Source organism: Peromyscus eremicus, chromosome 20, assembly GCF_949786415.1.
Source record: "Peromyscus eremicus chromosome 20, PerEre_H2_v1, whole genome shotgun sequence".
NCBI classification, from domain to species: domain Eukaryota; kingdom Metazoa; phylum Chordata; class Mammalia; order Rodentia; family Cricetidae; genus Peromyscus; species Peromyscus eremicus.
The window spans coordinates 9,033,343-9,061,192 of NC_081436.1; the positions used below are offsets into that span (position 1 = coordinate 9,033,343).

The 27,850-nt window shown below is 43.0% G+C and overlaps 1 protein-coding gene across 1 annotated transcript in view; it reads right to left on the reverse strand.

Annotated features, from left to right (window-relative positions):
* Positions 1-27,531, reverse strand: part of Tmem117 (transmembrane protein 117) — a 458,729-nt gene extending 431,198 nt beyond the window's left edge. Inside the window, exon 1 of the mRNA XM_059247072.1 lies at positions 27,234-27,531. Within this exon, the coding sequence (XP_059103055.1) occupies positions 27,234-27,510 (277 nt within the window). The 5' untranslated portion in view covers positions 27,511-27,531. The remainder of the gene's footprint in view (positions 1-27,233) is intronic.
* Between the last annotated feature and the right edge of the window lie 319 nt (positions 27,532-27,850).

Here is a 27,850-nt window from a genome sequence, read left to right on the forward strand (position 1 = left end):
ACAGATTCTCTTAACTAGACAGGAAGTATGTACATCATTTCTAAAGTTTAGAGTTTATAGTCAGCTTTGTTATAAAGCACTGGGATTTAGTGAGTGTTGTTATAAAATTGTGATAGTTGTTGCTAGGGGACTGTAACCTTCCCAGGATGACGCCACACTCCAAAGTTGCCAGTTCTCTCAGCCGTTCCGGACCGGCAGAGATGTACTGTCAGCGGTAGACGGTTTTTAACTAGAGGCTGTCCCTTCACCCAAATTCGTAATAGTTCCCCTAAGTACTTCAATTCAGACAAACATTTCTATTATAGCAGTACTCTTGGTTTGCTCTACCGAAAAAACTTCATTTCATACTGAGGGTGAAATTACCGTATTTAGCTGCTGTAAGGTCTTTGCCAAATACCGCACAGCTATTAGGTGATACAAAGTATTTTTCCAAAGGAGCTAGTAAAGCCAAAAGCGGCACAGCTCCGAACTCTTTCCTCACTGTTTGCACTAACCAGTGACAAAACCTCAGAAATATTAATCGAGCCACTTTCATTCTGGTTCCTCTATAGGAACATCATTGGAGCTGACCTTCCTTAGTTCCACGCTCCTTACCAAATGCTCCGGTAACCACCGAGCTTCATTCTCCTCTTGTGAAAAAACACAAACATGTCCTCAACTCCATATTAACACAGGATCGGGACCCTTCCATAATCCCGAGCAGGGATCTTTCCATTTCCCATTACCCTCAGCTAAAGGACCAGGAAGATTGGAGTGAGCTCTAATATGGCCCACAAAGCATGGCAGCTTGCTTTTGTGGAATAGCATCTTGGAATTGTTGAAACATTTTGACTGGATTGTTGTTAGTTCCAGTATTTTAACCAAAACTGTTACTATTCAAAGGAGTCAAGAACATAAATGTTCTTTCATGAAACATATCCTTCATTAGCTTACTTTGAGAAAAAGCATTTCCAGGATTTAGTATTTTCATTTCATTAGCTTTAACTCCTGATGTTATTAGCAGCTGTGATATTTAGCATTGATTTCTTATAAGGAACTTTCAGGTGAAGCAACTCTTGCAAGACAGCTTTTCTGGAGTTTGTTTCCCATCTATAAAGCAGTCATTTTTTTGAATGCCTGTTTCTTATCCCCTTAATTAGATTTGCAAAGGAATCACTCATTGCAGGTTCTTTGTTCAAGAGGTAAATAACTTTTAATTTCACATAAGTTTTTTCATATCTAAGACAACGTTCAGTGTATAAACTGCTCTCTCCTGCTTTAAGGTTTTAAAGTGGCTTGTTTGCTCTTATAGGTAGCTTTTTGTCATCCAACTACCGTAAAAATTTGCACAGCTATTAGGGTAAATAAGGCATTTTACCAAGGAGCCCCAAACCGCGAAGCACCTAGTTCCGTATCCTTTCAATTTTTCATTGGAACTGACACTTAAACTCTTAGATGATTTTCCTCCTTATTCTTTTAAAAGCTGTATTTTAAGTTTACCATGAACGTATTTTCGAGCTGACAAAACTATTTCAGGGCAATGTCACCATCTTTAGCGGAAAAACTACCTTTCCCAGAATGCATTTCCCTTATATCAGTCCATAATAATATCAGTCCCTTATATCAGTCTTTTATATCATTCCCTTATATCAGTCCCTTATATCATTTCCCATCAGTCATTTCCCATAGTTCTTTTCGGGTCCGAGAGTCAACTGGTTCTCTTTTACCAGACTTGCTTACAAATTCTTGCCTGGGAGGCCTGAACAAAGTTTTTTGCTTTTGCAACGAGAGATTTGAACAAGCATTTTATATTTTCAATTATGGGACATTGGGAGGGTTCTAGTCTCTCCTCAGCTGGCTTTAACAGGTGTCTCTCCTTTAATTGACACTGGCCCCCAAATCAGAACTGCACCTGCCTCGTTAGCGCGCATTGAGGTGGGCAATTTCTGATAGCAACTTTCCTCGGGGCTTGTGTTTGTCTTAGCCAGTCAGTGAAAAACAAGATCACGTACAACAGCTTTTCAATAGCTCTTTCAGAGAGATTTTCTCCCACTGATCTTGTTCTCATTTTGCTTGTTCCTTCCTTCCCCAGATGCAGAGCTTCAGCTATCTGCGGCTCTGTACCTCTGCTAGCTGCCTTTGGAAGTAGGGGCTTTCTTTTCTCCCCCCCGAATCTGCCTCAAATTCTAGCAGCTTTTTCAGGTCATATTTTTCTGGGGAGGAATCGGTCCCTTCTGTTTTAGAGTCTTTCTCCCAGGCAGTTCCCAGTTTGGTCTCAGTTTATCCCCTCTACCCCAGAAACAGTTTCCGACACTACAGTGGCGGCTTTCCCTGCTCCTGAAGGTAGGGTTTTTTTGTCCGTTTGTTTTCGGGGTCTGTGTGGTTTACGTACAGACTGAAAATCTAACAAGGGAGGTTTTTGCCATTTCTAAACTCCCATTAGGACAGGTGTTTTGCCTTATCAGACTTTCACCTGGCCCAGTCCCCAGTGGGTTGCATTTGCTTGTCGGGGTGCTCAAGGACAGAGCTTGTGCCAGAGGCAATCACCCCTCAGGGCTACACTCCCTCATCTCAGGGGAGTCAGTTGAAACAAAGCTTTTCTCAAAGAGGTGCTTTCTCTGACAGAAAAGAAAGCTTTACTCCTGGATAGTTCTGTTCTGCCCTGGCTGGGCTCTCTCCCCAGACAGCGTTCTGACTCAGCAGCACGACTGCTTTAGACACAGTTCAGCTTTACTGTTTTCCCAGAAAGGTCCTTACTGATAGGAAAGCTTTTTTCAGATGTCTTTTTGCAGCAGTGGACCTACCAACCTGGGACTTGTAGGAAAGCAGACAACTGTGCCGTACCCACTGGCTTTAGCTTTGGTTGTTCATTAGCAACCTTCCCCTGGGTCCTGCACCTTCCTGCCTCAGCTCTGCCTCAGCTCTGTGCTCCAGGAAGTTTGCAACTGCAGGAACCCTAGTATCCCTGAAATGCACCCCAACTCAGAGACGCTGGCCAGTCGCCTCTGGGTTTTTGGTCAGAAGTGAGGACACAATGCTAACAGTTTGCATTGCTTCAGGGGATCTTTGCATTAGGACGATTAGGAGCACCTTTTCATTCTGAAACGCTCAACTCAGAAACAAAACCCTTGATGCCTCAGCTCGGTTGTAACTGAAAAGCTTGGCTTTTTTGCTTTTCTCAGGTAAAGTTTCCCGCCCTTTTGGGCTCTCTGTAGCTCTTTACCCACACTCTCCCAAGCGTTTCCCTCAGGGTACTCTGACCCACTGTCTTTTACTAGCTTGAAGAGACAGAGCTTAGAAGAGGTTTTTAGAAACTTATCCCTGCCTCCTGCATTGCAGGGAGGATTTTTAAAGCTTGAAAGAGAACTTAGGTTTTGCTGTCTTCAGAGGTTTGTTGTTTTCCCTTAGAGCTAATCACAGGTGGTCCCCATACTAATATCTTCAGGTGATTCTAATTTTTGTCCTTTTGAGAAAGTTAAAGGCTTTAGTTTTTAAGTTTAAGAGCTTTTGAGAAAGATGAAGGCTTTTTAGAGTTTTTTCCCCCAAATTTTCCAAGAAAAGCTTTAAGAGAAAGGTTTTTTTCCCCCCAAGAGAAAGAGCAACTTTTCCCAAAACTTCCCAACTTTAAACTTTTTGGCTTTTTACATCCCCATTTTTGCCTCAGGGAGAAATCACTTTCTCCTGCCGCTTGGACTTAGCATTTCAGCAGGCCCAGGTCAAAAGCTTCCATAGGAAACTTATTCTTCCCCATAAGCTCGAAGAAGAGCTTTTTTACTACCCAAATAGCCCAAAGATAGATTTTTTTCCCCCAGTTTGCATTCAGAGCCCCCAAGTTAGAAAATTGAAGAGTTTTTCTGTCTAGTTGCCTTACTTATTTTTTCCTACACAATCTTACACTTCTAAGTTTTTCCTACACTCTTCTACCCTATGCCTTATTTTTCACAGATAGAAATTGAGAAAGGGATAGAAGATAGAAAATTTTGACAGAAGAGAATTTCGCTGCAGCATCGGACATCCTTCCAGTCCGCTTTTTCTCTCGAGGATAAAACCCCTGCCTCTCAAAAATATATATAAAAAATATATATTTTCCATAACACCGGCATGCCTCATCCACTGGCAGGGCTGAACTCAGCACTTTCGCCAAAAACTCTGTAATAAAACTATTATTTTCCTTTATCTTTAGTCCCTATTACTTTGTCTTTAGTCCCTGTTCATTTGTCTTTAGTCCCCCCTTTTTTTAGTCCCCCCTTTTTCTTTAATCCCCTTTTTCTTTTTTCTTTTAGTCCCTTTTTTTTTTCTTTAGTCCCTGTTCATGGCGCCATTCTGTGGGGCGTTTACCCAACCACCCCCACAGTTCCCCAGAGTTTTCTTGAGTGCGAGCAGCAGGAAATATTAGATAGAAGGATTTATTGCGGAGAATATCGCGGAGAGAAACAGATAGAAAATAAAGGATAGCCTCGAGAGGGCCTGGAACCTATTCCAATGGGCCGACTGTCTCTGCCCCAGGGTTTTTATAGAGACGCCAAGGGGTGGAGCAAAAGACCTCCTCCCCCAGCACAGGCAAGTGCAGACCATCTCAGACACCTGCACTCAGGCCCGTGGTCTAATCATCCTCTATGTGGACCTGCTGGGTAAAGCCACGAGGAACCCGAGAATGGGCTCCCACACTTGTGTTTATTTCTTGCAGCACAAAATGATTGACGCTGCCTTGTTTTTTACAAAGAAGATTCAATACAGTTCGCTTTAACTAGGTGGCTCCTCTGGGGCTCTCCTATTGCTTCAGCAACTCCATATCAAATACCAAAGGCTATTTTTATTAGTGGGAAAGTGTAATTCCTACCTCCATCCCTAGAGGGGCTTTGGTCACCTGGCCTCACTCCTTCCCACTGGGTCCAATTTGATCTCAGCATTACCCTCGCAGAAGTAGCAGATTTGGGTGCAGATTTTCCTGGTGAAGGAGTCAGTACATTGGATAGCAGTTTCAGTTAACACAGCTGATGTGAACTACTGGGTCCTGAACTCACAAGGGACTTAAGCTGAAGAACGAGTCACATAAAAAGACAACTGAAAACACAATTTCAATTCCCCAAGAACCTGTGTAGACAAAACACAGAAAGTCGAAGAAGTATAGATTGGGAAAGTAAACTACATTGGGCTGTGCACCGGGACTTAATACAGTTTTATTAGACTTTCTGACATCCTATCCCTGGAAAAAAAAAAAAAAAAAGACAAACTAAAATCCAGAATTCCTTCATATTTAATGTGATAGAAAAGCAGAATGTTCTTTCGTTTCATTCCCTCTTACAGTGTTATTGAAGTAGGAAAGTTCATCATCAGGGCCAGAGAAATGGTGAATTACAGGCACTTACTGCCAAGCCAGGTGACCAGAGTTCAACCCCCAGAACTGGTACGGTTGCAAGACAGAATTGAATCCTGCAAGTTGTCCTCTGACCTCCACACTGGTGCCAGGGCATGTGAGTAAGGGTGCATGAATGCACACACACACACACACACACACACACACACACACACACACACACAAAGTTCATCATCTGTGATCCAAACAGGGAGAGGAGAGTAAAACACCTTTTACCAAGTAAGAGAAACTGTGGAAGGAGAAGAACAGCGGAGAAGTAACAGAAGGAAAGTCAAAACGAGACTGAGCAAAGCCAGTTAGAGGGAATGGGATCGCGTAGTTCAGATGAAAACTAAGACAGACCAACAACTGCATCTCACTTGCTATTGTGATAAATGATCAAAGCATTGTCAAAAGATGAAAGAAAGCAAATATATGCTTTATAGCTTTAATGTGGATGAAGGGGATAAAAAAAAAGAACCCAAAACTTAAATAACTGAAGTTTAAATACTAATAAGCAATCTCTAACTCTCAGAATGAAAACAGGAGACAGGAGAAAAAAAGAATCTAACTGTAAAGAATGAGACAATAAAAACTGGCGGAAACTGTACAGAAAAAAAAAAGATATTTGAAATATTTAAACAGAAGTGAATGAACATGACTGCATTATTTTCATTTTGAGAGAAGATTTCTTGTAGCCGAAGCTGGCCTACGTAGACAAGGATGACCCTGAGTTTCTGATTCTCCTGCTTCTACCTCCCCAGTACTAGGTTAGACCTGCGTGTGCCACTATGTCTGGTTTTATCCAGTGGTGGGGATCAAACCCAGGGCCTCCTGCATCCTAGGCAAGCAATCCACCAACTGAGCTCCAACACAGCTTTTCTTTAAGCCTTATTTTTATTATCTATTTATTTCTGTATATATATTATATATCATATTATATTATATATTGATCTCTGTATCTGTATTAATGCCACCTGTGTGCAGATGTTCACCGAGGTCAGGAGAGGGCAACAGATTCTCTGGGATTGGAGTTACTGATGACTGTGAGTCACCTGACTCAAATGTTGGAACCTGAACCCAGGTCCTCTGGAACAGCAGCAAGTGCTCTTAACCACATGTTTTTTTTTTTTTAATGGCACAAAATTAACCGAGTCTGTTTCTTGCCTCAGTGTAAACTGCAGCTTTTGGCTAATTTCCATGGCCAGAAGAGGAACAGCTGAATGGCTTTTAATTAATTTCAGTATCAAAATTAATTATTAAATGGGAGCCTTATTAGAGCCGTGAATCTGAGTGTTAGGAGTACTTGATTCTTCAATATCATACATCAGAGTTCACAGAATTTCAGATATATTTGTGCAATGTAAATAAACCCATATGCTAAAACATTCTGATTAAAGTAGATTCTCAAACAAATAATTAACTTTCTAAATAATCCCTCTGCTTGCATAGCACTGGATAAATATGATAGCACATCCCTTTCTAAGCTACTAAGCCTATTTAAAAGAAGAAAAGTGAGATTCTTTTGATATTTAAGCTATGGGACAGCGCTTTGAGAACTCAGAGGGATGCAGTTCTCAGTGGAAACTGTTACCTCTAATTATCTTTCTACCACATTCAACAGCACACATTCTGCAGCCTCCTTCCACCTTCCCCCAGCACACATCTCTACCAGTCTCCCTTTCCAAAGTGCTGGCTGTCTCCTGTGGCAATTTGGATGGAGGTCCCTGCTAATCTCTTCTTTGACTATTTCCTACTCTTTAAACTCTACCTTGTAATCTTTACTTCAAGACATTTCCCATGGCCATTAAACACTCATTCCCATCATCTTTTCTTATCTTTCACTCTTTGCCAAGAAAAAAAAAAGTAGGGGGTTAATAATCCATGGCTTTACCGAAATTTCATAATGCTATTTAAGGCACTGAGAATTCAAATACTAGCTACATAGTATTTAAAAAACAACATGCTATTTTCTTAGTTTTTCTAGCTTAACTTTTTAAGTGGGATCGTGTCAACAAGCTGCTCACTCAACTTCTGCCCATGCAGGGGCAAGACACTGGATGTCTAAAAGAAAACCGCAGACAGGAAAGTTTTTTCTCCTACTTCCTAATACCTGCTCTGTCACTGAGCGCCACACCTGCCAGATGCTTACAATGCCTTCGTCATAGTTTTTCTATGGTTAGAAGCATGGACCCTTATTTCACTTATTTTTAGAATGGTATCAGCGCTCATAATGATGCTCTGCGGCAGTTCTGTTTTCAAGCCAGCCCTTGATCACTATAGGATACGAGCCAAAAATGGAAAGTGATGAAGTCGCCAAGGTTGAGACGGGAGGCAGGTGGTTCTGGAAACAGAGCGCTTGGAGATTAGTCACAGCTCCGTAAAACATCGAGTTTACCATCACTACCATTTAAGAAGCACAATTATAAAATTCATCATTACCTCATATACTGACCAAGCAACGAAAGAGTTAAGATAGGACCTACAGGAGTCTTACATAATGTACATATCCGCCCCTCTCCATCTGAACAAAATACCCGAAATAACTGCTGAAGACTCATGAGGACCCAAAACTCCATTGTGAACAGAGAAAATACAAATGCCTCAGCAAACGCTGGAAATTCTTCAACCAATCCTGTATGAAACAGTCATCAAAAATTATCATATCAGATCAATGGCAAATCAATCCACTTCTCAAATGTCACAAAACTGCACTGTAATAACTTATATATCTGTACTAGTCACTTCCATGCAGATGGCCAGATAGCCAAAGCTTTCGTTGATTTCCAGTTGGAAACCCTGATACCAGTGGGAATGGAGCTACAGACACAAGGCAGCTCCTTTCTCACCTTCCATGTTTACCTAATCATGGAATACACACAAAAATATTAGAGATAGGCAAGGGTGTAAGTGTGACCAGGATATATTATGCACAAGCATGCATGAAATTGCCAAAGACTAAATCTAAGAAAGTTTTTTTTGTTTTTTTTGTTTTTTTTTTTTTTTGGTTTTTCGAGACAGGGTTTCTCTGTGTAGCTTTGCGCCTCTCCTGGAACTCACTTGGTAGCCCAGGCTGGCCTCGAACTCACAGCGATTCGCCTGGCTCTGCCTCCCGAGTGCTGGGATTAAAGGCGTGCGCCACCACCGCCCGGCAAGTTTTTTTTTAAAAAAAAAAAAAAAAAAAAAAAAAAAAAAAAAAGATATTAAGGGCTGGAGAGATGGCTCAGAGGTTAAGAGCACTGGCTGCTCTTTCAGAGGTCCTGAGTTCAATTCCCAGCAACCACATAATGCCTCACAGCCATTTGTAATGAGATCTGGTACCCTCTTCTGGTATACGGACAAACTGTATACATAATAAATAAATCTAAAAAAAAAAAAAAAAGACATTAAGTCCCTGAAATATACACGATGATAAAAGTTTATAAAAAGACAAAAATTAGACAAATTGGAAGGGCACATGAGATTTGAAATGTAGAGATAGAGGGGGAACAGACTGTATGAGTTTGACCGGCTGAAAACGAGCCAGTGTCACGGCAGAGAAACATCTGCAGCAGCGTTGTCTGGAATGCCAGGTTAACAAGTGCTCCCTAATCCGCAGACAGTGAGAGGGAGGCCCCAGCTGAGAGCCTGCCCTCAGTTTACATTGTAAAGAATATTCTATTTGCCAACTAACTTCTGTCACCAATGGGGAGAAGAGTCCGGACGTACTATCCTGCATACATTATAGAAACAAGTATTCGGGTTGCTCTCCTTCATCTCATTGTGTCCTTCCAGGACACACCTCTGACAAGCATGACTCATAAGGTACCCAGAACTGTGTCTGACAGTAGTGTTAAATAGAATTAAATGAATTTAAATAAAGTCTTGATGGCTCCTTTCTTTAGAAGTGGTCTTTAAAACCCAAAATGGACCCATTTATCAAGGGAAATTTCTTGGGAGGGGGTTAAGTTTTTGGTTTTTGTTTGTTTTACAATTAATTCAATTTATTATGTAAATATACAGCTATACTGATCATTTCTTCTTTCATCAGTTTGGTTAAATTATGCCTATAAAGAAATATGTGGGCTGGGGAAATGGCTCAGTTGGTCATGTGCCTGCAAGGACAAGGACCTGAGTTCAGATCCCCAGAACCCAAACAAAAAGACTATGGTAGTGATGAGCACTGGGGGTGGAGATAGCAGAAATCAGTAGATCCCTGAAGCTCACTGGCCAGCCACCTCAGCAAAATTGATGACTTTCAGGTTCAGTGAGAGACTCTGCCTCAAAAATCAAGGGTAGAAAGCGCTGAAAGAAAGACACTCAATGTGGACTTCAAGCCTCCAAATGCATGCAAGTACACAACTATACGCAGATTCTCTGTCTGTCTGTCTGTCTCTGTCTCTGTCTTTGTTTCTCTCTCTCTCTCTCTCTCTCTCTCTCTCTCTCTCTCTCTCTCTCTCTCTCTCTCACACACACACACACACACACACACACACACACACACACAGAGAGAGGTCTCTTTGAAGATTTTAACACATTTATTGAGAGCTGCTGGTAGCAAAAGACCATGGGAGTATACAGCGGGTGACAGCTAGTGTTCAGAAAGTCAACCTATCAGAACCAAGGGTTCTGTTGGAGGAAACCATCATGCAAGGCATGATGATATCTCCCCCATTTACCATGCATTTCCATGTAATGTGTACGTGTAATCTCACAATTGCATCTCAATCTTATGGGCACACATGGTTGTAGATAGTCAAGAAGATGGTTTCTTATTTAACTGCACAATTTTTATGATTAGAAACATACTAAAATATGCTTCATAACTAGGTCTATTGTTCCATATGGACTGTAGACACTTAGAGGTCTTGTTCTTCATCCTTAGCCACTGACAAGGCAAAACTGGCCAGACAAAGTATCCTCGTAGAACACTCACAGAGCAGAATTGCAGGTGCCTGGCCTTGTTAGATCAACACTCTTCAGAAGAATTACAGCGAACCAGAAGTGATAGTGCAGGTGTCTGGTGTTGGTCTATCTTAGTCCTTCAAGAGAACAATTTAGCACCTATGTTGCCTTAAGCTTCCTCCACCAGCACCTCCCCACTCTGATTCAAATAACAATTAACACTTTGTATTTATTTCTACATCAGTTTTTAATGCAAGATTTTGGGCTCAGTAGACTAATTATGTATAGGTCCTGAGATTCAGGTCACTAACAGAAAAAGGCTGTTAACTGAGTAACCATGTCTGGATATTATTAATCACATAAAAAAGTACATGTCTTCTTTGCCTTTTCCTTAAATCTCTCATTGGTTTAATTTCTTCCATTGTAATCCTTGTAGCTATCCCTTTAAGAGATAGCCAGAACTTTTGACAACCTACAGCTGTTGTCAGTCACCAATTAAGCCAACCAAGTCTTTGCCAAGTGGGACTCTTACCAAAATAGCTGTCCCTGAGAGTTTACTTTGTAGTTTTTACTAACAAGTTGTTAATGGATGGAGATAGATATATATATGCTTGGGGGAATAAAGAGGAGAAGGAAGATGGAAAGAACTAGGTAGAACTATGAGAGTACATCAGAAGAGAGAGAGGAGCTAAGTGTGAGAATAGAAAAGAAGCTGTGTAGATAGAAGTGACTGAGAAAAATAAAGTGAATGGACTGAAGAACTCAGTGTGCTCAGATTCTTTCAATACCCCTAAGTTTAGAACCTCAGCTGGTTGTTAGATTCCTCCACGGACCTGGGAGAAACCAAGCAGGGGCTGGACCTCTATTGTTTTCTATACACATTAGCATAAGTGAGCATTTCCAATGTTTTCTGCCCGTTTCGATTTCCACTGATACTTTCTCTTTAGTTCTTGATATGGATAATTTGTATTTTCTATTCTCCTTCATGATCGGACTTTATATCATTTCCTAATCATAGTGATCTTTTCAATAAATTAGCATTTGGATCTGTTCGTTTTGGGGGCTTTTGTTTTGTTTGTTTTTGCTGTTTGTCGGGTTGTTTTTATTTCGATTCTGTGCTTGTTTGGGTTTGGGGTTTTGAGAAAAGGTCTCGTCCATCCTGGACCAGCCTTGAACCACCTGCACCACCACTGTGCCTGGATATCGGCAGTTCTGGGGATGGAGCCCAGGGGTTTGTGCGTGCTGGCCAAGCCCTCCACTAACAGCTTTCCAGGCTCCAGTTCTGTTCCTATGTGCTCCTTGATTTTCATACCTTCATTTGGCTCACTTTGTTTGCTTTTTCAACCCCTTCAGATGCAGGGATCCCTTAAGATGGAAATGGACAATGATTCAAAACTGTTCTTTGCAGCTGTATTTAAAATCTCAAATTGCCTCTAAGTGCTGCTTTTGTTACAACACATCATTTTACAGATGCCTTAATATGAAACTGACTCAGAGGCTCAGTGGCTTTCTGGGCTGGACAAATGGCTCAGCAGCCTAAGAGCACATACTGTTCTTGCAGAGGACTTGAGTTCAGTTCCCAGGACCCACAACAGGTAGCTCACAACCCCCTATAACCCCAAATCCAAGAGATCTGATAGCCCTCTGACCTCTGAGGGCCTGAGCATACTTGCACACCACACACACACACACACACACACACACACACACACACACACACACAAACACGTCAAGAATCTTAGCAGCTTTCAGGAATGAAGTTGTATTCTTTCTTCACACTGCACCTCCACAGAGACCCGGTCAAAGGCTTTGTCCCACACCTCCATTCCTCCCTCATTCAGACACAGAGCAGAGCACCGGTCTTGAAATACTGCTGGTTACAAGGAAGACAGAGGCAAGATGGATGCCCCAGAAAAGCTGCCCTAGCTTGGAAATGCCACACTATACTGGTGTTCTCACCTGACCAGCCAGAACATACCAGAAGACCAGGAAAGACCGCCCTGCCATGTGTCAGAAATGGTGAGACAAACACATCTCATGAATTGCATGAGTGACTAAATTATACCCTACCAGGAGATATCACCTAGGAGAGCAAGAGCCTGGGGTGTTATAACTCACTGCTGTACCCCCAGTGCCTAGAGCTGCTCATCTCACATGCACAGCCCTCTAAAAGCACTCCTTTAGGAATGCAAAAACATCTTCTATTAAGCCTCTTGCAAATGTAAGGCTAGCATACGTCTAGACCTGCTAAGCTATTGAATCTAGAGATCTTCCCCACCCACCGCTGACAGCCTTCTGTTTGGGCTGTCAGCTAGAGTTCAGACGCTACATGGGTGTGGGTGTTCCATCCTCTTACGCTTGGGTTGCTAGACATTTGTATTTACAAAACGCAGTGTCAGGGACAGGATTGTACAGCCGGAAAGCAGGAGAACAACCTGAAAATAAAGGGAGAGGGTCACTTGGGGGGCTCCACTCCCAGTCTGGTGGCTGCGGCTGTCATGGGAAGGGCGTTGGCACCATCTACAACCTCCTCCTCATGTGGACAAAACATCTGTTCGTGCCAAGAAAGACTTTTCTTACTCTGTGTGGGAATGTGAGAGTCACAGCTTTAAAGGACAATTGTGACTGTCCCCATCTGCTGCCTCCAGCATGTCCTCCGGTACCTCCCCTGCTCCCAATACCAACACAAAGCAGCCCTGTGTCCCTTGGGCCAGGCACAAAGAAGGGACATTCCTGAGCAGCATTTAACCCACTCAGCACCCCAGCTTTCTCCTAGACTTGGAGGGTGGAGACAGAAAAGGGCAAGTTCAAGGCCAACCTGGGCTACACAGTCAGTATGAGGCCAGCCTGGGCTTCATAATGTTAATGAGACTGAGTCCAAAAAAATGAAGCCAGAAGCTTTATCATTGGCACTGCCATAAAGGAGGCCAAGGTGCCAAGTTCCTAAGAATGAATAAAGTCCTAGATGGAAAGCACTGATTGTGCCCTTCTCAGAAACAGGACACTGTGATGTCTCTTAAACACCAACTTGAGCACACTACGTTTAAATTAGCAACTGAAAAAATTAGATAAGGTTATTTGTTTATTTGAGATCCCCTTTTACTTCCTGGGAAAAAAGGATTTTGCAAATGAACTCCTCCAGTCTTACAGTCCTACTTCACCCCTACTTATGCCATCTCCAATCCTACAGTCCCGCTTCACCCCTACTCTGCTATCTCCAGTCCTACAGTCCCACTTCACCCCTACTTCTGCCATCTTTGTGCTGACCCTGCACTGACCTGTGACCTCTGCTACTTACCGAGTGCTCAAGACTCATCCAGCCTGTGGCTTCTATGCTTGCCCCCTGCTCTTAGAGGATGTTCTCCCAGAAAGACACCCAGTTGCCTGCTTCATCCTCTTCAGGTCCTGACTCAAATGCCATCTCACCAGAGAGAGAATTCGGGCAATCCCCCGCTCCATGTCCCCCTTCCTGCTTTTTCAGTCGCCACGGCATTTTCTGTCCTCTGACTCACAGACAGTGGCTTATCTGTTTGTCTGTCCTTCCTTACTACGTTGCAAGCTCAACACAAACAAAACAGAGATTGTGTTTTTCAGTATTAGAACCCCCAAACCTAAAAGATGCTCAGCATTTGTTGAAGGAAGGAGGTCAAGCCTCTGTTTAAGGCTCCTGAACTTGACAAATCAGTTGAGGCAAACGATTCAGAGCAAACAAGTTCAGGCAAACACGAAGCTTCCAAAACCAACTCGGTGCATTGATGCCTTCACAGCTTAGCGTATGTGTCTGTGAAATAAATCTGCCTTTTCGTGGTCTCTCCTGGTATCACAATAATCCAAGGTAAACATTCGTCTTCCTAAGCAAACTTGGAGAATAAAGCAGGATGATGGAACGAGAGAGGTCAAGTTTCAACTTTAGAAACCGATTGATGCAGCTGGTGTTTAATATATGGCAGGGATGGGCTCCGAGAACAAGTGACCTTCAGTGAAGTTGTTATTGTTTTTTAAGCAGGAGGAGGGCAAGGTGGTCGTATTATCTGAATTTCCCTCACTCTCTGCCTCCTTCCTCCATCTTCCTCACTGGCTTTGTTTGTTTCTTTGTTTGTTTGTTTGTTTGTTTGTTTTTCGAGACAGGGTTTCTCTGTGTAGTTTTGCACTTTTCCTAGAACTCACTTTGTAGACCAGGCTGGCCTCGAACTCACAGAGATCTGCCTGCCTCTGCCTCCCGAGTGCTGGGATTAAAGGCATGCCACCACCGCCCGGCTAGTGGCTTTGTTTCTAAAAGGAGCTCCATCATGGGGTCCAGGTGCGGGCCCCCCTGTGGCACGTTCCTGCTGCAGGGCCAGGTAGCTAATCTCGGGTTCACCTTCCCTCCAAACGGCTGTGATTTTTGTCACCTTTGAGATTAAAGACTCTCAATTTCTTCCTTGATTTCAAGTCTTAGTTTTTCCCCAGAATAAGCACATAACATTTTCAATTTAAATTTTAAGAAAAGAATGATATGTTCCGTGCCTCCTGCTGTTTTCGGGACACTTTAAGATCTTGAACAGGATCTTCAAGAGCCTCCATAAATTTTTTTAATTTTATCTTATTTTATTTACTTACTTATTTACTATTTTAAGGCACCTGTTTGGTTTCTAATGAGAAAGAGAAAGAAAAGGTGTGGATTTGGGTGGGTAGGGAGGTGGAGAGGTTCTGGAAGAAGCTGGTAGAGAGGAACTATAATCAGAATATATTGCATGAAAAATATCTATTTTCAAAAAAAAATAAAGAGTTTCCATAATTTTCCTTGAAGTTTCCATTCCTTGCCTCCCATCTAACTAAATCTGCTGATCCAGGAACACTCCCTCATTCATACATTCCTGCAGACCCTTTGGCCTCTCCCTTCTCCATAGCATATGACCACCAATCTGGTTTGCCCTCCTTTTCACTGTGACAGATTTTTCTCTTGGTGTTGTTGACGCCCAGAGACTTTGCATTCTCCATTACTGACAGGGCTCAGTGGAGAAAGCTGTAACAAGGATGCTCTGGCCAGACTCATGCATCCCGAGAGTCCATAGCTTCCACCAACACATGCCGCATTACAAAACCTCCTTTGACCGTTCCTGCTGAGAACAACGTTTCACCTCTTCAAACGAGATGGCCCACTCACTTCTGGGCAGTTCCACCTTGCTGGCATCGCAGTGACTGCAGCCTTGTTGTTATGTGTCTAATGGGCACCTGAGATCAAGGTTCTACTAAAATCCGCCCATGTCATGGATTTGTGCACTGAAATCTCCTGTAAGACACAGCATCTAACACTGTCTCTGACAAACAAGTCCCGAAACATGCATCAGGAATCATGGTGGCAGAATCTGCTGTTAAACAGGAAGAAACTGGGACAGCCATAAAGTGGAGAGGGTTAGGTTCAGGGCATAACCTTCCCCGAACTGCTGAGGCAGGTTCAAGCCTGCCCTCTCAGGCCCATGTGTCCACTCTTAGCTGGCTTATCCTGGCCATGCCCTCAAGGACACGCAGAGTACAAGATGTGTGTGCTAGGCAAGGGAAAAATCTTGGCCCGTCATCACATTCCTCCTAAGCTGAAGGAGCATCTGCTGAGGACGGGCTCACTGCAGGAAGCACCTTTGGAGTTTCTCAGGTAGCAATGATGGTCTTTGCCCTGAAACTGAGACCTTCCTGCCAGGTCAGTCAAATGATTTCCTTTTTAACCCAAAGCAAGGGCTGTCAGGTAGAGGCTGTGCCAGAAAGCTCTGGTCACAGACAATATGGAGCAGAGCGGTAGGGAGTGGCCTGGCACGGCCCACTCCTAAGTCAGACAAGGCCGGCCGTGGCCAGCTCGCCATCTGGAGTCCCTGAAAGGCTTCTGTCTGGAAATCAGGCTTCAGTTTATCTTCTAATTTCGCTGCTGGCTATTGTAATGACCTTGGAGCCAGGCAAATGAACCTTGTGCATTTCTGTGTATCCATCAACAATAACGCTGGGTCATGCTCATGAGAACCCAAACCCAAACCACAGAAGTGTCTCTCCCACCAACCACACACATAATCTGATATTAACAGTCAGGAGGAATTCAGTCTGCCTTCGTGGAGGACCTCTATGCTGATGCTGTGTACCCCTACATCTTGTGATGGCTTTCCTTTGTCCCCTTCTATCTAGAACCCCTCATAGCAACACAGCCCCTTGTGAGAGCTTTGTCCCACACCCTCCCCCTCGCCACCCACCTCGCCAATTTCCCTAGGAAGGGAACAAGACCGCCCACTGATGTCATTGCTAACATCCTTGTTAGTCCGCAGCACCCCCTAAGCAGCATACTATTTTAACTCCATGAAAACATCTTTGGGAGTGAGTCTAATCACAGCAGTGAGAGAGGCGAAAGGGAGGAAAAGAAAAGCAAGCCAGGAAGAAAAAAAAAAAAAAAAAAAGAGGCCATAGCCTCTCCAATAACACCCTGCTTCAGTCAGGAATAATTACCCTATGTTGGAAAAACAAACAATGTATTAATTCTAAATAAGCCAATAAGCAAGCTCTCTTCCCTGCCAGCTTCGACAACTTGCTGTCACATGGGCTGCCAATTCCTCCCCTGGCCGGGGCCACCTCACTAAGAGCGAGCTGGTTTTCCTCTTGCTGGACATGTGAGTCCAGCTGCCTGCTGTGATTCCATTTGACTGTGTCTCCAGAAGGATCCGCGGCATAACCTCCCACACAGGGAATGAGAAGAGGAGGTGGAGGCAATAATCAACCTGGAAAGGCAAGAGTCCCTTGACCCTGAGTGACTCATCTCTACCAAGAACAGAAAAAATATAAAATAAAATAAAAAGTACTTAGAATGCTTCCCTGGTGGCTGAATTACAAATACTCTCCCTGAGTATCAAGTCCTTGAAATACCTTTCTATGGAGTCTGTAATCTCTGTCCTAGGCACTGGAGCTCAGGCAGATTCTGCCCTGAAGGCTGCAGCTGATTGCCTTTTAGTGCTAAAGGATGTGCCTCTGACTGCCAGCTAATGAATACGCCTCACACGCAGGTGGGAGGACATTGTTCGCTGGGATTTCCAGCCTCGCCATCTCTTCCTGCTATAGGAGAGAAGGAACATTATAGTCAGGGGCCAGATCTTCTGTAAGGGCTCCACACTTCAATGACCCTCTTTGTAGCACCGAGCATCAAACTCAGGGCCACACACACGCTGGGAAAGCACTCTACCACAGAGGTCTGCACCCACCCTCCACGGCTCTCCACAGCTCTCACACGTCAAATTCCCTTACGAAGAACAACATTCTGTTGATTGTTTTTTTAAAGGGCCAACCATTTTTCAGTCTGCTTCCCACAACCTGTTTCATACATCTACATATCAAAGCTGTGCTTTGCTTCCCCTACCAGAAGGACATGCCAGGCTTTGCAACGAAGTCTCCCCTGTCATCTCTGGCTCTGAAAGCACTTTCTCTATAGATCGTAACTGAGTATTTGACAATCCAAGCACTTTCAGAAATGAAGATATTAACACTAGGGATAGATTTGTTGAGAACAAAGATGGTGATATCTCTTTAGAACCATGGTCTCCAGTGTGAAACACTTAATACTTTGAAAAGACAAAGTTTAAAGCTATGCATAGTGTCAGAACCACTTACAGATCTGTAGACGAGATGGCTATGGACATACGGGTTACCTGACTCCTAGAGACGGAAATCCGCATCATCTTGGTCATACAATACCAAAAACCACCAACTGTTTATATTTCTGCTGAGCAGTTATGAATATATTTTTCCACATGTACTGCTAAGTACTGTGATACACCTAAGGACCATTCGTCATAAGTAATAGTGAATTCATTATTCATTTATTATTAATGAGCTGTTTAGAGCTCAAATTAATGCAAAGCAATTCAACCCATACCCATATCATTGTATTGAAATAATGTTTTTTCCAAAGTGCTTGATTTTTTCATATCTTGTTGTTGTTGTTGTTTCTGTTGTTTTTTACAAGACAGGGTTTCTCTGTGTAGTTTTGGTGCCTGTCCTGGATCTCACTCTGTAGACCAGGCTGACCTCGAACTCACAGAGATCCGCCTCTCGAGTGGTAGGATTAAATTTAAGATGTGTTACTTCTGTTTATGTTGCATTTGTTTAACTCTGTGAAGCCGTGTTACTAAAACACGGCTAAAACACCTGATGGTCTAATAAAGAACTGAACAGCCAATAGCAAGGCAGGAGAAAGGCGGGGCTGGCAGGCAGCGAGAATAGATAGAAGGAGAAACAAAATGGAGGAGAGAAAGAAAGAAGGAGCCAGAGAAGAAGGGGGACTCCAGGGGCCAGGCACCCAGCTACACAGCAAGCCATAAAGTAAGAAAGAAAGATATACAGGAATAGAAAAGGAAAAGCCCAGAGGTAAAAGGTAGATGAGATAATTTAAAGTTAAGAAAATCTGGCAAGAAACTAAGCCAAGCTAAGGCCGGGCATTCTTAAGTAATAATGAGCCTCCATGTGTGAATGTATTTGGGAGCTGGGTGGCAAGCCCCCCAAAAAGAATAAGAAACAACAACAACATCTCATGATATATTGAAATTACTCCCCTCAAAAAAAAAACCCTGACCGTTTAAAAATAGAACAATCAAAAGCACAAAGAAAACACTAGAAGACCATTGATAGTTTGCACAATAGGAACACAAGACTGTTAGAGCCATCCAGTTCTAGTTCTCTTTAGTGTAGAAACCAGCCCTTTGTTATCACAACCCTTTAAGAAGAATCAAGATGTTTTTAATAAGGCTCAGATACCTTGGGGGAAAGAAAGGATAAGAATGAAGATTCTTAACTGTAGCCAAACAGAGACCCACAGTCCAGTTTCTCCAACTCTGAAACACCAGGCCCGTGTTTGTACAAATATGTCAGCAAGATCTTTTAGTGACAAAAACTAACCCCAGCTCACACAAGGGCTGTTTTTAGTCCTATTTCCTCTTCCCACATGATATCTATAGTAACAGACATCCAGCTACTATTCATACTAACAAGTTTGACAGTGGGTTATTTAGCAGGGTGACCAGCTGAACACAGAAACATGCACTACATTTTAAGAAAGGAATCTGCCCTCGTGGTTTGGGGAAAGAGCAATGGCCCAGGTTACACCTGGTGAGACATGTGCGTAGTCTTTCATGACAAATGGCCACTGCCTGTTTGCTCCCCATGAAGCAGAACCTCCTCTCTCCTCCTTCAGCCCCAAGATGCTCAGACTGCCGAGCATCCCACCCAGTCTGTCCTAGCTGTCTTCAGTCTCACCCTGACACTCACGCCTCAGGACCCATCAGCCCTGGGAGCTTCACATTCTCTCCTCTTCACATCCCGCTTGACTTCCCATCACTCCATCCCTACTGCCCGTGGGCCTGAACACTCTCAACCCCGAATTAAGGAAATCTCTTTTACTCCCCAGTCTCTCCCTTGACAACTCCCCTCAGATTCTGCCTCATTAACTCTCTCAGTGACTATGCCATCATTTCAGAGTTTCTGCAGATTTTCCCAAAACTCAAAGAACGTAAGTCTAAAGTCCCAACACTAGCATTTGAAGACCAAAGAACTTAAGACCCAACCAACCTGTTTCTCCTGCTCTTTCTTAACACAAGCCTTCACAACCTCATTCCAGACAAGCCCTGTTTCTCCTCTTAACCACCACCACGCCCACATTTGAAAACCTGAATCATCATTATCTCCTGTGCTCACATCACCATTTACCCCATGTCCTGACCTCTGTATTTCTGCGGTTCTCCTTCTTTCTTGGGATCATTAGTGCATTGGTCCACAAGGGTGAAGTGGGGGGGGGGGGGGGGGCTAGGAACAGGACTCTAATGGCCGTGGATAGGATGGAGGCAACCCTCTGGGAGATGACTGGCGAATCAGCTCAACTTTATTCCAGAGTATAGAAAATATATAGGATTGGGAAGCCTAGCCACAAACCTTATTTGTATTAAGTGGCATGCTCCTATCGTAAGACTTCCTATGTGGCAGCAGGGTCCTATAGCAAAGCTCCTAGTACAAGTCTTAGTTACCATCTGTGCAGCAGGGGGGGAAGGCTTCTAGCAGGAAGGTGCCAAGGGTCATGCTAGAGACAGCTTTCAGATAAGGTCAGTCCTCAGGGCCCAGAGATGTTCTCCAGATAAAGGCAGGTAGATAGCAGAAGGGCAGGTAGAGAGCAGGAAGTCTTGATGGGGAGGGAGTCCCTCATGTTGTTGAGTTTTGGAGAGAGCTGTCAGGTGCTAATAGACTGCAACCTCTGACCATCAAAGCTTCTCAACACATTTCTACCTAGTCCCACTCTTGATTTATATTCAGCTGAGGTCCCATGTGGGCAGGAAAGCTTCTTTTCACCTTCCTAGCCCACTGTGACTTCCCCTCTCGAATTCCCACAGCACTCAGTGTAGACTATTCATTTGACACTTGATATACATTTCCTTTTATTACCAGAGTATTTAATTTTTCATGCCTATGTATCTTGTCTCTTTAACCAGATTTTAAATTCTCTATCTCATCTTTTATGAATGAACAAATGAATACCTTTCTATAGTTTCCAATGAAAAGGCAACATCAGCAAAATCAACATAGGAAAGATGAAGACATCTTTATCCAGTCCTTTAAATGTATTGAACACTGTGTGTCAGGCGCTGTTTAGTCCCTGAGGATCAGATGGAAAATAGCAGCATAAGGCCTGCTCTCAAAGGCCTTGTGGTATAGCTTAGAGACCAAATAGATACATATATATATATATATATATATATATATATATATATATATATATATATATAATTGTTTCAGTAATACTCTGTTGGGGGCTGGGCAATAAAAACAGGCTGTGCTGGATAGTTTTATGTCAACTTGACACAAGCTAGAGTCATCTGAAAGGAGGAAACCTCAACTGAGAAAATGCCTCCATAAGGTCTGACTATGGGGCATTTTCTTAATTAGTGAGGCGGGAGGGCCCAGTCCACTATGGCTGGTGCCAACCCTGAGCTGGTAGTCCTGGGTTTTGGAAAGCAGGCTGTGCAAACCAGTAAGCAGCACCCCTCCATGGCCTCGGCATCAGCTCCTGCCTCCAGGTTCCTGCTCTGTTTGAGTTCCTGTCCTGACTTCCTTCAGTGCTGAACAGTGATACAGAAGAGTATGCTGAATAAACCCTTTCCTCTCCAAGTTTCTTTGGTCACAGTGTTTCATCACCACAATAGTAACCTTAACAAAGACATCGGTTTAGAATCACTTTCAGATGCTACCCCTGGCAACCCATTCTGAATCTGCCTGCCTTCCATCTCTTCAGCTCCAGCTGGGTCCTGACTTCAGTAAATATACAGAACCTCTTCTTGTTAAAAGGTCACAGGCAGAGGTCACCTGACAACCAGTTAATGGGGCAATGTTAAAAAGGAAAGTTGACAGAGGCTCTTGGAACATGTCAGAAAACAAAAATATAACAGAAGACATAGTAGGAGAGGCTTGGCTAGTCCAGATGAGTCCATTGGTAAAGTTGCGCAAACCTCTAGGCCTCAGAGAAGCACTCTCTTGTGGATCGGACTTAGCAGGTTCTTAGAAAACAAAGGAAATGAAGGTAGCAAAGGATGGGGATTGGGTGTGGATCTTGGAGGAGATAGGGTCAGGAGTAGGGAGTGAAGATAATCAAAATACAGTGTATGGAACTCTCAGAGCACTAATAAAGATATTATGTTTTTAAAGGGGGGACAGGCAGAATATAGTATTATAAGCTTGCTCTTATGTTTAAATATTATGCTCCATCCTTTTATGGAAGCTTAAGACTAAATAAATGGAAATCCACATATGCACTGGTCGTCCCACCATTCTACACTGCCTGCACAAAGCAGAAGGAAGAACAAATCACTTACTAAAATTTATGACAAGGAAATCCTAACATTTTGCAGAGGCAATTCCCATACGGGCCTTGAAATCGCCATTACTGCAGAAAGCCAAAGGAAGTAATTCTTTCCATTGCCCCGTCTGCCTGGGTTCCTGTTGTGGGATATTTGTACACTGTGTGGAGAGGTATTTGCTGTGATTGGTGTAATAAAAAGCTGAAAGGCCAATAGCTAGGCAGAAGGTATAGGCAGGATTTCCAGAGAGAGAAAGGAAGAGGAGGGGAATGGAGGGACACTGGAGATGATGCCATGGAGATGCGGGGAGTGGGCCAAACACAATGAAAGAAAGGTAAAAAGTCACATGGTAAAATATAGATTAATAGAAATGGGTTCATTTAAGTTCTAAGAGCTAGTGGGACAAGCCTAAGCTACAGGCCAAGCTTTCATAATTAATGAGAAGTCTCCAAGTCATTATTTGGGAGCTGGCTGGCTGCTCAAAGAAAAATCCAACTACAGGTTCCATGGAAGTTCAGAACTCACAGGATAACACAGCTCACAGAGTCAAAGTACATTTTCCTGCCTTTCTATGACCCTGACTTCCTGATTCATGTACTAGTGCACATGTTGTTGGGAATAACTTCAATTTATATTTAGAATAAAAATTAATTATTTAATAAACTTAAGAAATTAAATTCCCTTCTCATATAAATATTACAAGCAGAATTTCTCTATCCATGGATATAAAATCATACCAGAACATATTATTTGAATGCATATAAAATAAAAAGGTAGACTCATCCAAGCAAACAGAAAAGAGACACCAGAGTGTTCAAACCGATGATTCAACAGAGCTTCCTCCTGATAAATCTTTATATGATATTCAACAAGAATTAGTCTTGAAATTAAAAAAATTCTTTTGAATGTGCTCCTCAGTCACTTGCCCTGCTAGTACAGCGAAGAAGGCCTATAATCCCAGCGCTTGAGGAGCTGAGACCGGAAGATTGAGAGTTCGAGGCCACCTTGGGCCACAAAGCAAGACCTTGTCTTAACACAAAAAGCACGCTGCTTCTACATGGCTGTAAACCTGCAATTGTAACATTGTATCTCACACATAAATCAGTAACCATTCAACAGGTAAATGAGGTGCTTACTGGTTCACTCCAGTCGTTCACTTTGTATATAAATTAATAGTAGCCTGTTGTTCTTTTGAAGTTTCCTAAGAGGAGTTAGTAAAGCATATGAGAGACATGGAGTGACTTGAAGGAGACAGGAAATTTTATTTAATATCTACATCTGATATTTTATTAGAGAATTACAGAAGGTGAAACCGCTGCAGACGGCACAAAAGCACTCTGATCATTTCATAGACCACCCTGGTATTTCTGTAGCACCAAGTTCTGTGCTTGTGACTTAGCTTCAGTCCCCTCAGCATGCACACACCATCAACAACATCACTGTCATGGACTTGTATCCTCACATCATTAAAGGCTTAAATATAGCTTTTTTAAAATGAATTATGTATAAAGGCTAGTTATCTGGGAACCAAGACAGAAATATTTATCTCTTATTAAGCCAATAAGAACATTGGTGCTTGCATTAAAGTTTGGATCCTTTCCCACAATGGTGCAGGCTGTCAGCTGAGGCCATCCTGCCCCACTGCTTTGCAGCAAGCAGACTCCTGTGGAGAGAAGACAACCGGAATAATGCCGGAGGGCTTCAGAAAGGAACTTGAGGGGGTGATGCTTGAACTGGGATTTGAAAGGGGGAAGAAGTTGGCTGAGCTGTCAGAGGAGGCCAAAGTGACATTGGAGGGCCATGGAAAAGGGACAGCGAAGAAGGCAGAGGGTTTGAGGGTAACACACTGTGCACTGCGGCAAGGCTAGAGTCAGTCTGGAGTAGTCATCAAGAGCTCAGGCACCCATCCAAACAATTTAGATTCCATCTTGTAGATGACAGGAGTCACTTAGCAATATAGTAAAATCACTTTATCATCCATAGTGAACCAGAGGCAAAGAGACTAGCCAGGAGGAAGGATTTAGGGTTCCTGGGCCAAGGAGGAAGAGAGATGAAAAGAGACAGAGAACACAGGTTTTGAGTTGGTCGGGAAGCTCAGCCAGGAGTCCACTTACTCACTCACAAAACTTGCAGACTAGTTACTCCTTCTCTAAGATACACCACTTTGAGTAAGTGGAAGAAAAAGAAATTGTCAGACTGAAGTAATAAAACTGACATTGGAATCTTTTCCATTGTAAGCAGGAAAGTTAAGATGCACTTTTGCATTATTTTAAAATAGTTCATGCTCAGTAAACCACTTGAAATCTAGAGTGCTTTTTCAGAGCTAAACCACTTATACTAACAGGAGAATTGACATGCAAGCCGTGATTGACATCGGGTTCTAGTATAAGAGACAGAATTTATAGGAGAATAATTTGGCAACATGTAGCAATTTCCAAGTCAAATCACCTACTCTCATCATTAAGCCATTATTTTAACTAGATGGTTCTCAGTCATCCTTTCTTCCATAAATTCAGATGCTTTGCTTCAGCCTTAATAGTCTGGCCCATTTGCCATAACGACTGCATTTTTCAAAGTTCCCCAAATGACTTATAAACACCTGTAGCCATTACTCGTAAGGAAACCTACTGATTTCTCTCTCCAACATCTCCAGCACTCCTTATCCATTTTGGAAACTGAGTCTTTCACATTCACCACCCACCCTTTACTGCTTCTACACGTATGATTACTACATATAGTGCCATGCCTGTTCCATACTTGATGGGAGAGTGCCAACTAACACTATGTTGCTGTACATCTCCTGTGTCAATGACCTGTCCCTCCTGACCATCGAATGGAACCCTAAAGACCACACCCTGGAAATCACCACTAAAGAACGACTGTCACTCAACCACACCCACACATCTTCGCCCTTTCATGATTTCCACTTCACTTGAACTCTGGAATGCTTGGTGTTCATCTAAATCTTCAAGCTCTTTCAGGCTGCTTCCAGACTGTTAGCTCCCTTCCTGTCCAGCCAGATTCCCTTTTGCCAGCTTTTATTTGCAAGATGCAAGTTGGAGCAATCCCCACCAGACTTTCAAATCTAGGTCCTGGGGACTGTGCTGGACAATTCAGATTGGCGCCATTCACATTTGTAAGTGGTTATCCCTGGTGGCTCTCTGTGATAATCAGCAACCTGTCCACCTAGCCCTGGCCCACTGACCTCCTTCTACCCAGTGTTCCAAACCACGTGGCTTAAAGTCCCTTATTATCCAACCATCTTTCTTTTTTGTTCTTCATAGTAAAGTGAGAGTTGTCAAGTGGGGAAATGCTCTCCTCCTTCCCTCCCCACCTCAGATACATTTACTTCAGTATCTTCACTCAGGCCTGCATCTAAGGAACAGGGTCTCTGCTCTTGTCCCCTGTACAGCTATGATTTCTTCCCATATCCTTAGCCCAAGACTAAAGAGATACAATCATATTTATTTGTTCTGTAAAGACGATCTGTCTAAATCACCCCAGAATTCCCCACCTCAATTGTTATCACCGCCGAGTACAATACTCTTTTATTTCCTGACTTGCTATCCTGCTGAGTACAATGCGTTTTTTATTAAAGTCTCTTAGTGACGAACCAAGCTGCAGCTCTCTCTCACATCTGATTTCACCCTGCCCGTGTTCCAGTTCATCAAGTATTGCACAGTTATCTGTCTACCTCCCTCCAACAGAAGGTAAGTGTTCGTGAGAACAGAGGCTTTGCCTCTTACATGTTCTAGCCTAGTGTCTGGTGTGTAATAAGTGAATATCTGTTGGATCAATATCTCTATTTCTTGACCAACATCAATTAGGCCAGCAGTGGGAACCACATCCCACTGGGTCAAAGTCAGTCTCTTCCCTGGGAGTTTCAACTTGGGTAAAGCCAGTCTGACTGAGTGAATGCACACTGAGTCTCATCATGACCGAGCTCTGGGCCTTGATCACCCCAAAGTCCAAAGTGAATTTCCTCCTCGGCGTCTGTGCAATGCTCCAGTATCCTTATAACTAGTTACTTATACATTTATTTATGTATATGGGAGTTCTGTCTGCATGTATGTCTACATGCATGGGATCCAATGAGACTATAGTTATAGAGGGTTGTGAACCACCGTGTAGGTGCTAGGAATTAAACTCAGGACTTCTGGAAGAGCAGCCAATACTCTTAACCAAAAAATCCATCCCTTTAGCACAGTGGTTATCAACCTGTGGGTCATGACCCCTTTGGGGGGGGGTCACATATCAGCTATCCTGCATATCAGATATTTACATTATAGTTCACAATATAATACAGTTATGAAGTAGCAACAAAATAATTTTATGGCTGAGGGTCACCACAACATGAGGAACTGTTTTAAAGGGTCATAGCATTAGGAAGGCTGAGAACCACTGCTCTAGCACGTAACTAGTTACTTTTTAACTTAAACTAATGTTTCTGATATTTGTTGCCAAGAGGTTCCTTAATACTATACTGTTCTTTTGTACACAATACTATTCAGGTTCCAAAACATCATAAAGCCAAAGTTTTGTTTTAGTTTTTTTAACCAGGGGATGGGACTTAAAAATGGGGGTTAAGAAATGGCTCAGAGGGAAGAGTCTATTGCCACAAACCCTGGTGACTTTAATTCTTGGAACCCACATGGTCCAAGGAGAGAACCAGCTCCTCTTAGCTGTTCTCTAAACACATACACACACACCCCACACTAAATAAATAAATTCAAAAGCATTTTTATGATGCAAAAAAGCACTCTGTCTATAATTTCATATACATATATGTGTGTTTGCATATATATATATATATATATATATATATATATATATATATATGGCTAGCAGTGGCTCACTTTACTGAAGTGTCTGCTATAAGAAGACACTGTCTTTACAATTTTCACTCTTCACTATACCACACTTAGGGCTATTTTCATATTTTTTTGGTTTAAGCCATTTTTAAGTGAAATCTGATACCAATTTTGTTTCATGATCATTTCCCTTAAACATCAAGCACGGAGTAGTTCACGAATCTGCCTAACAACAGCCCAGAACAGGCTGAGGCTAGAGGACAAACTGTAAACATCTGGCACTGTGTTTTGAAAACAGACAGCTCTGGCTCAGAGAACAGAAAGTCAAGAGCCAGCAGCATGGCAGCACATGGTACTTACCAAATAAACGCTGATGGAACAGAAACTTGCCAGCAATTAGTCCTATGAGAATGGCCAGTAGCCATAGAAGCACCTTCAAAATCCTCCAGCCGACTCCTCTAGGGTATTTATTGGTTACAAATGAAAAACAGTTCCCAACAACAATAACATTGGCTTCTGTCTGGCTGTGAGAAACTGGGTCCTCGGCGAATATCAAGAAGTTGAAGAAGATGACCAGGTAAGCCACGATCATGCGAGACCAAGGATGCTGGAAGTAGTAGCGGAAGTCTTTACCCATCCTTCAAGCCTTCGACGCTGCTTGACCTGTAAGGAAAAAGGTACAGAGATAAAGCGGGAAGATGGGCCATCTCTCCACCGTTATCAGTTCAGACCTATAACAGCTCCACACGAAGATACGTGGGAAACACCACCCTGTCCCTGCCGACGGCACCAAGTCTCAGGTTGAAGAAAGTTAACTCTGCCTTCACCCTCCCATCTATTTTTATCTCCTATCATTGGAGGGCTAGTAGGCAGATAATAAAAGAGAGGAGAGGAAGGAGCAAGGGATGGAAGAACCCTGTCCAAAATTGAGGGGATGGCCCAGCATGGTGGCACACACCTGTAATCCCACCACTTGG